Raw genomic sequence first — 13,102 nt, 5'->3', positions numbered from 1 at the left:
CTGCTTCAAGAAGATAGAATGTCTTCTTTGCCATCAAGGCATTCTGGGTGATTGTGTTAGTCTGGCCTGCCAACAGTGGCACTATTTTGTACCTTTCTCTCCACCTCAAGAATGTATTTAAAAACAAAACAACAACAAAAACAAAACCACAGAACTTTCAGAGCACTTACCTCCCCCTTCAAGCACAATATTCTGATTTTACATACCTATGCAGAAGTTTTCTAACAAATGAGAAACCTAAAATCTAATGCTTCAGCAGGAGGGGCTCCAAAAGGAGAGATGTATAGAACTAGAAATATGCACAGTTAAAAGTATCGAGTACACATTTTAATTCATCACAGTGGTTCTGCCAGAGCGACAAAAAGGGTCAAGTGCTTGTATTGACTGCAAGGCCAAACAAACATTAATACAAGACAGAATGAAGAGACCTAATTTATGTGAGAGCTGCTTAGCAGATTAATCTGTGCACCTATTTAGATGGAACTGTTCCTGCTCTCTCCACATGTATTAGACAGTTGAAAAAGCCGTTACCTAAAGCTTACGGCCATGCATATGTCTGACAGCACTGTCCACTATAACATGCAGTAGCAAAAAAACACATCAAGGTTTCTCAGTGCTTAAGACATTGATCTATTAAACTAAATTTCACTTAACCTGGGGCTAAGATGTGTAGGCAGTGATTGAAAGTTCTTACATTACCCATAGAGCTCTTATGTGGCCAAATTACCCTCTGTTCTCCAGAAAGCCAATTTGCTCTGATGATTCACATCCCGTTTTGAATTGACAATCACCAGTGCTTCCTCCCAACTGTGTGTGGTAAGTTCTCAAGCAGAGCACTATTCTCTACGCATACAATTTGAAAATACTCTTTTTTAAAAATTTCATTTTGACCAGAGTGTGAAACAAAAGATGATCAAAATTTGCACACTGCTCTGGAAAAATGCTATTACAGGGCATTTAGCAAAGCAGTCAGAAAAAGTGTGTTAAATAACAACAGTGGACCTCAGAGAAATTAACTGTATCTCTTTATTGTTAACCAATGAATGTTATCCAAAATAGTAGATGTAATTGTAGCTTAATTGTACAACACAAAACATGATGCTAAAGGAAAAAGCATGTGGAAAATTACTTCACCAACTAATCATTAAATGTATTCTTAGTATTTCCGGACCAGTAAGTGTTCCCAACTGCTGGTCACAGCAGCTATTACCACTTTGTTCATTGTGAAAATCCGTATTACAAATGGTTGTTCCTGGTTGTTTAGATTAAAAAAAAAAAAAAAAATAATCATCACACAGCTTTCTAAATGGATCTAATCCATTTAGCCCTACTCTACATACTGTAGATTTATGAACAGCAAACTTTACCGGTATTTTTCCCAACACTGAAACTGATGTATCAGTGTTAGCGCACACTTTGCAGGGAAAAATGACAACTGGCTGGAAGCACGGCATTTCACCTGCTATGGCAAACGGTTCGAATACTTCCGAAATTCACTTAAGTTTCAGTGTATGAAGCCTGACACAAAAACTGTTCTTACAACACACTGCAAGTAGAAACACCAACTTCCACCAAGCAGCGTTCTGAAACATGTGCACACCATCTGCACATCAGCCTTCAAGGTCAACCAGATATGTTTAGCTCCGCAAACCAAAAATATATTAATGTATCTTTAATTTTCACGATGTCACCCCACATAGCCAACCTTTAACTCCGCAAAAAAAAAGGGGGGGGGAAAAAAAGCCTTAGTTGGACTGTTCATAAGAAATTTCAACTTATTGTGCATGAAAAAAATGTTTAATAAAATGGCAAATTTTAATAGGTAAGTGTAAATTTATGAGTGCATAATATCAAACAGAAAAGAGCTGAACCATCCTCAGAGAAAGCAGGGTTCTTCCACTGTAGATATTTACTAAGGTACTAGAACAGAAGGAATAACTTCACAGTTAAGTTCAATTTCTAAGCGAATTTCTCAAAAATGCAGGTCTCCTTTTTCAGACAGAAAGGACATAATAACAATGATCTGACATCAGATAAGACAATTACAATACTGGCTTCACTGAAAACTGAAGCTACAAACACTTATACTCCAATTCTCGGAACTTTCATTTTGTATTTGGAAACCCAAACCCAAACTAACTCACATGCACACTCTACACCCCTCCCAGGAGATGGTATACCAGTGACAGGTACAGCTTTAAAACACAGAAGATGATTTTACAATTTAAACTCAGACAGTAGACAGTATTTAGCACTATAAATCTATCTTAAAGTAAAACAAAACCCTAGGAGTAAGGGCTCCTAGCATTCTGTGGTAATCGCTGTGGAGTGACAGTCAATTTAAACAGCTTTCTTCATGGTGTTTGAAGGACCAGTCATCATGTATATAGTAGTGAGGTAGGATACTGTCCCCTCCCTGGGACTGATGTTTTCATATGCTCCCTTGCCAGAAAGGTCCAGATCTCCCTACTGCAAATAAAATAATTACAAGCAAATAGCACATGAAGCTTTGTATTTTTTTTTTTCCTTTGCTGCATTAGAACATTTTGCACATCTAAAAGAATGACCCAGGAAAAGCAATACTTATTGAAGCCTGCCAGCAGCCACATGCTGCCCACAGGTAGCGTTCCATTTAAAAATACTTCCTGGAACTACCACCTGCCATCCAGACCTTTGTGAACAGGTAGGCAAAGAAAACCATCAATGATGACAGGACATGAAACACCAAAGAATTTCAACTTGGGAGGAAAAAAAAATGAAACTGGAAGTCAGCAATTTCAAACTCTTAATGATGTAGCTACATTGAAAAACGTAGCTTCAAACTCGATACTGAAATAGAACCCATCCAGTTTAGGTTCAGTTCCCTTCTTTCTATTTCTTAATGTTTCAGCAATACATACACTTGTCAGTCATTATATATTTCACATCAGTTTCCAAAGAAAAAACAATATGAAACAACAAAACTGAAAACATGATGGGGAAAAAAAATGCTATAATTCTCCATACCCTCCCCCCCACAAAAAGCTGGCAGACTGCCTTACTGTTGTTTAGATTCCCCTAAATTTGTCTTGTAGCCACTGTAGTCAAACTGGTATTAAGTGCTTTGGCAAAGTGGGGTGCAATCCATCAAATCTGCAAAGGCCTGCTTTTTTCTCTGTTGGTGGTTCAGCTTTACGAGGAACATACATGCAAAAATAACAGCTCTCACATTGCTTCAAACTCATCAATACGCTGCTTTGTATTGCCTTGTCGGATTTGTCGAAGAGTCTTGTACTTATCACGGCCTGCTTTAACATTCTCAGCATGAAGGACATCATTTTGTGTTTTCTTGGTTTCATCTCTGGCTTGAGCCAACTCAGAACTTAAAGCCTGTTGAATAAAATATTTGTATTTAAGTGCTGTGACTAATCTTTTAATGATCCTGGAATTTCTAGTAACAACTATTCTGCGACTTGGATAAGGATTTATCTTGAACGCCAACCAGGAAATGCTGGTTGTGCTGCTCAGTAACTCAAGTAGTGAGGTCTATCAGAAAGACTGCAGAGGGAAAGAGCAGGAGAGCACAGGATTCTTCCCTTACATAAGTATGGGCAAACTTAAAAAAAAAAGCCCTCGTACTGTAACATCCAAGAAAAAAGGGACCAGCAGGATAAAGCAGAATGACCTTATCTTTCCATTTCTGCTTGACTGAATACAGCTCTTGTTTATCTCCCTGATCCTGCCCAGCGATTGGCCAAGAAGAAAGGATATTGCACATACATGCTACTAAGATAATGCTGCCAGAATAAGAAGCAGCTTCCATTTCTTTTATTTCCTCCCCAAGGAGGCATTTCATAACAACCAAAGGGTTACCAGTGACATAGGTTATTATACTTTGAGGGGTAAAAGCAGTCTAGGAGGAAATGCTCCATTTCAGGGAAGTAAGATTAAACCAAAATGGGCATAATTCAGTTTTTGCATTTACAACGTCTGTAAATGACTGCAAATAAACACAAATACTATCAAGCAAGCATCCGTTCATACCACTTAATGAATTTCACTATTGAGAAAGGAAAGCATTACATTTTAATTACATAATGCCCAGGACACTGAATGTTATTATAAATGTTTACTGGCCAATGCGACAACATACCAATACTTTCAAGCTATATAGCACAATCTTACATCCAATCTATCTATTCTACTTCTGAAACACTACGAACGATATTGGTCGGTAAATTAGTAATAAACCTAGTAAATGACAAAAAGGCTGTTTCCTTCGCACACCATAATTTCAATTAGATTTTTGACAAATAAAGAATGAAAACCCAAAGCCTGACTTATGTTGATACAGCTAAGAACCTTCATTACCTGGAGCTGTTTCTTAACACGTTCATTTTTCTGTGTTTCTGTTACCCGCTCTTCTTCACTCCTGTGATTCATGACACCATCAGAAGACAGTTCCGCACTGGCTTCAGCATTGTTCTCATCATGTTCATCGTGTTCATTCTCTGTTGGAGGAATAACTGGTGGGGGAGGAGGTGGAGGAGGAGCAGACATCACAGATTTCAGTTCTTCTTTGGTCTTTTCCAAGTCCTCTTGGGCTGCAAAAGCCTAAATATAGTAAACACTACTTAGCATCTTTTAAAATTATTTATGAATAGTGAGAAAAATTTAAAAAAATATTTGAAGTGTTTTCAGACATGTGGAAGCTATCCTTTATAAATGACATGACTAGCTTATGCACTGAAAACTATCAAATAGGAAAAAAAGAGTAAAAAAGATGACTCTAAAGCAGCTGTACCGGAGCCTGGCTATTTTCAGCAGCAGACAAGAATGAGAGAACAGATACTAATTGCTTTCCAACTTTCCTAAGCCACCTGAAATTTGAGGCTCAGGTACTTCCTAAATTAAAGGTGATGTCTTCCAGTTTTGTATTCAACCAGAACTTAAAATAATTTGTTGAATTACTTTTTGAACCCATACACACAATTAATATTCACATCCCATACCTAATTGAGGATTTTGTAATGAAATACTATTTAGCTTTAAACTACTGTCCAGTTGCATTTGATGTGCCTTCATTATTGTTCTGGTTCATCTTTTCACCACCACTCATAATTTTATATATCTCCCTCCTGAGGTGTTTTCTTATCCAACACGAAGTTCCAATCTATTTTACCACCATCCGTAAGGAAGCCGTTTCAAATCTTTTACTATACCTTTGTGATGAGAACTTCCCCCCCTTCATGACTATTTAATATTAAGAAATGAGTTAAATAGAAGTATAGGCTGGCTTCAGGAGGCTGGAGAACAAAAAACTTTAAGAGAGGCTTTCCTGAAGCCTAAGGAGAGAGATTCGATCCCATGGATTTCCAGTGGGATTTCCGCACTCATCTCCCTTGGTTTCTTTGAAGTTCAGACTTCACACAGCATGAGCTCATTACTTTGTGCTGCCATTCTGAGGCTTCCTCTTCTTTCTTTTTCTTGGCCTCCTCTAGAAGTGCAATCTTGGCAGTGAATTCAGCAAGTTCTGCTGCCTGAAACAAACAAAATGAAGCAGAAGCTTTAATTTGGTATCATTTTGGCTGTGCAGTGGAAGAAAGCAGAGCCTTTGCTGTGATCTGACTTGAGAAGAGTTCATCCATGACTTCTCTGCTAAATATAGAAATTTTAAGCATAGATGACTGAGGGAATAAATCAGTACTCTTGCCTGATGGAAATAAGTCCAGAAAAACAATATTTCTCTTCCGCATTTCCAAAGCTTGCTGGGAAAGAGCAAGCTGTAGTTACAAATTAGCATTTGGGGCTGTTTCAGTTTAATACTACTTTAATGGTTTCACCAGTAAGATTATGATTCTGGATCATAATCTCAGTGCTGTTAAGATAAATCTTGCCATCAGAATTGTGTGCTAAGTTTACAGAAGATCAAAAGCTGCTTTATAGTTCAGAAATCATTCCTTCTACTATTTTTGTGCCTTTCTCAGTTATTATGTGCAAATCTTGAATTAGAAGTAGTCAAGCACATAACATGAGAAGATAATGTAAATGATAGAAATGAGGGTAGTGTGGGGGGGGAAAACACAACAAAAAACCCCAAACAAAAACAACCCCACAGTGTCACCAGCTCACCACCACCACCACCAAGCTTCAGAACAAACCTGCTTCAGAGAACAGGCTTCCCAGTGGACTGCAGAAGGAAGGTATTCTTGTTCTCAGCTGGATAAGCCTGACTTTATCAGAAGGTTGCAGGTGTTGTCAGTCTGAAATGTCTACTTCATCATTTAATATCCTACAGCCCCAGAGTATTTTTTTTTTTTTTGCAAGTTGTAGTAAATCTAATGTAGCTTTCTAACAACATTTAATGTTCCCACAACAATTTGTAATGGTATTTCCCATACTTTTATCTGTGTTCCAACATACTTGTCCATTTGACAAAATGACCAAGAATAAAGGCTAAATTTTCAACTATTTTTTCAATATGTTTCAAAATAGGGTTAAGCTTCTTACTAGCTGCTCCTGGTTCTTCATTTGATCAGCTGCCTGCTTGGCTAGAGCAGCTTTAGCTTCTTCAGCTGCTCGACGCTCTTTTTCCAGGCGCTCTGCTTCCTCTTTAGCACGTTTTCGTTCCTGATCCAGTTCTAGAGCTCTTCTAGTCTGTTCCTCTAGCTCTGCCAAAAGAAAAGTTTGCAGACCAGATATCACTACCTAACTCTTCCTCATCTGTAACACAGTAACTTGCTCAAAATAAAGTAACCTAGAAAGCTGACAAAGATTTACAGGGCCGCCTCAAGCCACAGAGAGCTGTTGAGTGTTAACCCGAAGCTAGTTTGTTTTTCCCAACACCCACTTTAAGCCATACTTTGGAAGTATTTAATCTCATCTGACTGTTCTGACAGCCCAGCATTTCAGAAAATTATCACTTCACTGATAAAACTAAACAACCCAAATACATGCACATACACCCTCACTTTTACTACTGAGATTTTATATAAATTAAATCATATTCTCTTACAGTAAAAAAGAGCCAAAGTCTTTTACCCTGTTGAGATGCCTGACAACGACTCCCTAACAAAGATTCCGTCACTGCAACAGACAATTTAGGCATGTGCCTCCACCAAAGTGACCCACATCCCACTGGAAGGGCCAGAAAAATTACCCTTAGAACAGGGCCAAAAAGGTACAAAAAATGAAAACTTTAAATTAAGGGAGGGATAATAGCTGTCTAGCTGCATGGTCGGTAAAACATTGCAATCTAAAGGGCAAAACTCTGATATGAGTGAAATAGGAAGAAATAATAATCTATTAGTACTACGAGGTAAGATTTGCACACTCCTCTGAAGTACAAAATCGAGCAACTATTTAAAAAGTATTTCTGAAGCTCCTTGCTGCTTCTGATGATTAATTTTCCACTGTTTTTGTCTAGGCATAGCTGCCATAGATTCCTTCACCAGGAAACCTAAACAATTGCTCAGCTATGGAACAATCCATTTTCCCTTTACCATATGCTTTAATACCAAAACAAAAAAAGCATCTCCCCAGGTATGCTGACACACACTTAATCTTTGCACTTGAAGTTTTAAGTAGGTCTCATGTAATCAATATTCTTCAGTTGGTTTCCCAGGTCTACTACTTCAGTTATAAAACGAAATGAACAGTATGTGGAGTAGTACAAATGCAGTACTTAGAAAATGAAATAAAATGTATAAATATTTAAACACGCTACTCAAACAACATCTTCCCTTGAAGATGGAGAACACTTAACTACCAAGTCAACTACAGAACACAGACACTACTGATACAAACACTTTTCCATATGTGAATAGAAGGCTAAAAAGACCAGCAACACATGAAGGTTATGTATTGTATTAGAAACTAGACTATATTGCTTACAAAAGTGACAAGAAAATGTACTTTATTAAACCTCTAGAATCATGATGATGCTGTTTTGTCTTGGGCTAAATAGCTCTCCCTTAAACAAACCCAAGGCATAGATCACGTGCCACCTGTCTGAATGGGTCCAACCTGTTCTGCATTGAAAGACTGAAAAATACGGGGGGTAGGGCTAGAGAATAGTGCCAGACACATGCAATTTATTTTCACAGATTTAGTCAGTGATTCTCTCTATCACATCTGAAGCTGACAGTTATGAACAAAAGAGACAAGCAGAACTTTTATGAATGCAAACCAAACCTGAAGCAAAAAAAAAAAAGAACATGGAGGCAAGGACTGAGAGTCAGGGGCTCTACAGGATGGTTCAACACAAAGAACATCAATTAGTGAAATGACATTTATTCACTAAAATCTGACAAGATTTTAATTTTAAAATTCTCAGAACTTAAAAGGGAATAGGAAAATGAAAGAACAATGAATTTCCAAATGAAAAGCTGAATTCAACAAAATCCTAGAGAAGTACTTTCAATCTTCCTCTCTAAGCTCCCTGCTCGCTCCAGCTCCAGATTTTCAGCACTTTAAGCATTTCATAATTCTTAGTTCAACTGTGTAAACATTAATTTCCCTTTTATTAAAGAAAATGGAAACTTTTGCTATATTAGAAATTGGGTTTATATTGCAAGTATAGACATGTGCACATACACACACACCCCATCTTTTAACATTGATAAATAATATACCTTTAAGTTCAATAAAACACCCCAAAATTATTGTTGTTAAGAAAATAATTTTAAAACCCCAAACAACAAAAAAACCCAAACCACACACAAACACAAAGAGAATTGTGGAACTGAACTACACGCCATCAGATATAAGAAATCCAGGACCAGTAAGCGCTCACCTTTCTGAGCTTTCATTGTTTGTTCCTCAATTTGTCTTAAGCGTTCCATTAATTCTTCCTTTTCACGCTCTATTCTTTCCTTTTCCTTTTCTGCTATTTCCCTTTTCTTCTTCTCATTTTCTAATTGTGCCCTGAAAATAATAATAGGGTTTTTTTAAAACCTCAAACAGATTAAATGCTACTCTAAGGATTCCAGTAGCCTATTTTTCAGTTTACTCAGCAGAGAAACATGTAATTTTAAATATTTCAAATTCAATTTACAAGAAGAACCAAGTTTCTATGTCAAAATACTGTACAGAAAAACAAGTTATAACAACAATTATTCACAGCCTTGGTTATGGTTCAACCAGGTAAATCCACAATTATACCAGCATTTATACATGGCTGATGTTTCATCTGGGCTAGAAACGGCAACAGTATTTCTAAAATAAACAGTATTTTTTAAATATACAAAGGGTAAGTCATGACATTTTTCACTGAACTTGCTTAAAGCTTCACCTGTAGAGTATAAAAGTCCCTAAGAATCAAGCAACAGAGAGTTAAGACTATTTCACAAAAATATAATAGGAGCAATGGTACTGCTATTATTACTATGCTGAAAGCTCAAAAAAGATACAGCTTTCTATTAAGTCAGGTGAGCCACGACAATCCACAAGCCTGCTTACATACTACAGCAAGAAAAGCAGCTCCCTTTTCTAGAAGCCTAAGATGTCTGATATTCTAGGACTCAGTTTTCTTAAAAGGGTAAAAGAATTTTTTTCTGTTTCATAGAAGTTTGTTAATTACCTTTCCAATTGTTTCTGATGTTTCTCCTCTCTAGCCTGGGCCTTCATCTGTTGCACTTCAATTGTATCAGGTTTCCTCCTCCTCATGTACAATTCATGATTTCCCATACACAATGCCAAAATTCGCTTGTTAATTCTCAGGCGGGGTGCATAAAAAACAAAATCCTAGCAAAAATAATTGCAGCATATCCATTAATCTAAAAATACAATTGTGACAAGACTCAAAGCATTACTGCGTGCTTGCATTCGTTAAATTTAAACTTACAAGTATTTTCACCTTCATCCTCTGAGCAATCCAACACCATAATCTATAAATCTAGTTACTGTCATGAACTTGCAAGATAATCCAAAATTACACCGGATTCCTCCATTTACAGTTTAGCTAATTTACACAAAAATATTTATTTGAACTTCTAAAAGAGTGAGACTATACTCTATTTCTGAAGAGTTTTGACTTAGAAAATCTCACTACATTTGTTTCTGTAATAAAGAAAAAAGAACAGAGCGGAGGGATGGCAGAGAATTTAGCCTCTTACACTGTGGCTTTTCAACACATCACAAAATATTAGTTGACTTAAATTAAAAAAAACCCTACACCTTAGAAGTAACAACCAGACTGAAAAGAAGGAAAACAAATATACCGTACTTCAACATTCCCTTTTAATGATCAACTATTCTACCAATAAGAATAATAAATGTCAGAAAATATTTACTCATGCCATCATGCCAGAGCAAGTCCCTGCACGCTTAAATCTCTCCATGTGCAAAGGCAAATTATTCTACACACTACTTACAGGGGCCTTCTTGTCAATTGGCTTTATGACAAATTTTTTGTCGTTAAAAGAGATGTTTCTTATTTCACTCCAAGGAAAACCAATCTTGGGTGTCAGCCTTCAAAGATAAAAAGTTGTCATTAGAAGCAGCAAGTATGTACGGTTTATGCCCACTAAGTCTCCACATCATTTTCACTAGGTGTAACACAGTTACGTTTATGAAATGTAACAACAGTTGAGGCATATTTTGGTACACAATTTTTAATACATTATTCCATCAAATTAAATGGCACCATAACAGAAGGAATCCAGAAATTTCAGTTTATGACTTATTCTACTATAATTACATATCACAATTACATAATTACATATCACAATCATGTACTGATTCTTTATAAGCTATCGATAATCTTATTTTCGGGGAAAAGAATAATTATTTAAAGCTGACAAAAAGCTGACATTTCAGAGACAGAAATTAAATTAGCCTTCAGCAATGCTGTACTTCAGTTTAACTCAGATGTAAGATCTGTGTTCTTACATCGCCAAAGTTCATTTCCCTTCTATCTTGAGTAAAAGAAACTTCAGAAATCATCACGTTATGCACCAACTGCATAACCGTAAATATTTTTCTCCATGAGTACAGAAAGTTTTTTTCCATTTGTACTATCTTAATAACAAGCATTAGAACATGTTGCAGTATTTGATTGCTAACTACAGGAGTTAAAGAATACCAAAAACTGATTGATCGTTCAAGCTGATCTGAACGTTTTCTGAATATTTCCTTCTTTCAGGAGTTATATTGCCATCTAATGGCAATTAAGGCTTACAGAATTTTGTTACAGAGTACATACATTGAAGAACATTTCAGTTCAGTTAACAGCTGTTATCTAGTGTTTGACACACCACATTTAATTTCAAATCACTGTGAGAGGACTTTTCACATCACATACTACTAACAAGTGTTTGGAAATATGAGAATAAGCCTGTTCTTCAGTTTTCAGATTTTTCAAATTATGTATGTTTCAGCTTTATCCCTCTTAAAGTAGGACAGAATCTTTGATCTCTATCAGGACACAAGATAAATCTATTTTCATCGGTATCTAAAATTGAAACCTTTTAGATACCAAAGTTTTTCATGCTCTAACAGCTCTAATCCTGCTCACTGCTCTTACAAAATGTTTCTCATTAAATGTTGCTCAAATTCTCAGTGTCCTTATCATCCTGACTGAAGAAAAAGTCTTGAGGGAGTGAAAAGTACACCAAAAAACCATAAAAAGATGGTCTAGCTATCATACTTCCATATTAAGCAAGGTAAATTTAAATTAACACAGAACTGCTCTTCCTTTCCCTTGTTTTGCATTCCTATTTAATCATTAGAATTCAAATATTCTGTCAGTTAATGTTTCTTCTCTCTTTTTATATCTTTTACATGGATTAGCAGGTCTTTGAGAGCCTGTTTTGCTACATGTGATGGAACATACAATAAGGTGGTTTTCATATAATCTCAGATAGGATCTCCTAGGACAGAATTGCAAAATGAGTATCAGCCACTTACTTATCATCATGCTCATAAATATTCAAACCCAAAGCATCAACTCCCAGCCACAATTCAGTTCCTTTTTTATTCTTTATTTCAAAATAGTTGACTCCATACATTTCCAAGTCTTGTGCTATCTTAAGGTATTCCATCATAGAATCTTCCCTGATGAAAGAAAAAAAAAGAGGCATAGTGTAGACAAACCAAAAGTACATTGTAAGAGAACTTCAGAATAACTAATTAGTGTAAAATTTAGTTAAGAATTAACTCTCTCTTCTTTGAAACTGACGTATATGTTGATTCAGATACTTGTAGAGCTTGACACCCTAATACCCAAGTATAGTTCAGTCACCATTCTTTGTCTTCTCATCCCATGAGCTAAGGAATAAGTATATTTTAAAGGCAGGCAACTGTGGACAAAGGCAGTTAACAACCTTACCAGAAACCATGCAGGCAAGCTAATAAACTAACTGGAAACTCAATCCTCAGCAAAACTTTCATGGAAACTTTTAATAACTGCCTACCCTGGTGAGAATAAAATAAAGCAGTTTCCAAACAAATATAACATCTCCCAAAATACATAATAATAAAAACCTTAGAGGTCTTAGAACATTTTAAAAATAAGTACCTTAACATTCCCCTGTGCTCTTCATGCCAATTCTGTATTCTTTCTTCCCACTGTTCTTTTGTCAGTTTGTGCTGTTCTAACACACTGTGAATAGAAGTTGTTGCCATTATATGACACTGACAACCAATTTAATATCTTACAGTTATAAAAATAAGTTCAGTTACACAGTAAAACATATGCTTTAATCAAATAAACAAATATGACTTCGTAACACTGCTCATCTTGTTAACTCAAACACAGAAGTTTTGTATTTCAACAAATACACTTAAAATAGCATGAAGTCACTTCTTTTTTCATGTTATTCTATGCTCTTTGTAATATAAAAGTCACACCATATCTTATCTTCCAGTAAAGTTATAAAATGTAATGTTTGGAACACATGAGAATGCACACCTATAAAATCCTCATATGACAATGCTGCACGTTAATCTCTAGGTATGCACAGATACACTCAAGCTTTCATTCTGCTGTTGTTTGATGGAAAAAGCAACACAGGATGACAAGTTAGCACACTAGTTAGTTGGGGTTTTGTTTTGTTTTTTATAAACAAAATCAGTAGTGAAGCAGTTTGAGAAAATTATTTGAGGTTTATGTATAGCTGGTTGC

The 13,102-nt window shown here is 36.1% G+C and overlaps 1 protein-coding gene across 2 annotated transcripts in view; it reads right to left on the bottom strand.

The window, feature by feature from the left end:
* Positions 1-1,003: 1,003 nt before the first annotated feature.
* The window catches only part of RDX (radixin), a 40,922-nt gene continuing 28,823 nt past the window's right edge, over positions 1,004-13,102 (bottom strand). For both annotated transcript variants that reach the window (XM_082043644.1, XM_082043645.1), the window contains 9 exons: positions 12,497-12,580; positions 11,887-12,033; positions 10,353-10,449; positions 9,560-9,723; positions 8,774-8,904; positions 6,490-6,650; positions 5,427-5,519; positions 4,351-4,593; positions 1,004-3,369 (listed from right to left, as the gene is read on the bottom strand). In XM_082043644.1, the coding sequence (XP_081899770.1) occupies positions 3,205-3,369; positions 4,351-4,593; positions 5,427-5,519; positions 6,490-6,650; positions 8,774-8,904; positions 9,560-9,723; positions 10,353-10,449; positions 11,887-12,033; positions 12,497-12,580 (1,285 nt within the window). In that variant the 3' untranslated portion in view covers positions 1,004-3,204. The remainder of the gene's footprint in view (positions 3,370-4,350; positions 4,594-5,426; positions 5,520-6,489; positions 6,651-8,773; positions 8,905-9,559; positions 9,724-10,352; positions 10,450-11,886; positions 12,034-12,496; positions 12,581-13,102) is intronic.

Source organism: Streptopelia decaocto (genome assembly GCF_964273445.1).
Source record: "Streptopelia decaocto genome assembly, chromosome: 1".
Classification (NCBI taxonomy): domain Eukaryota; kingdom Metazoa; phylum Chordata; class Aves; order Columbiformes; family Columbidae; genus Streptopelia; species Streptopelia decaocto.
Note: the sequence above shows the minus strand (reverse complement) of the source record. Positions and strands in the feature narration are given on the sequence as shown.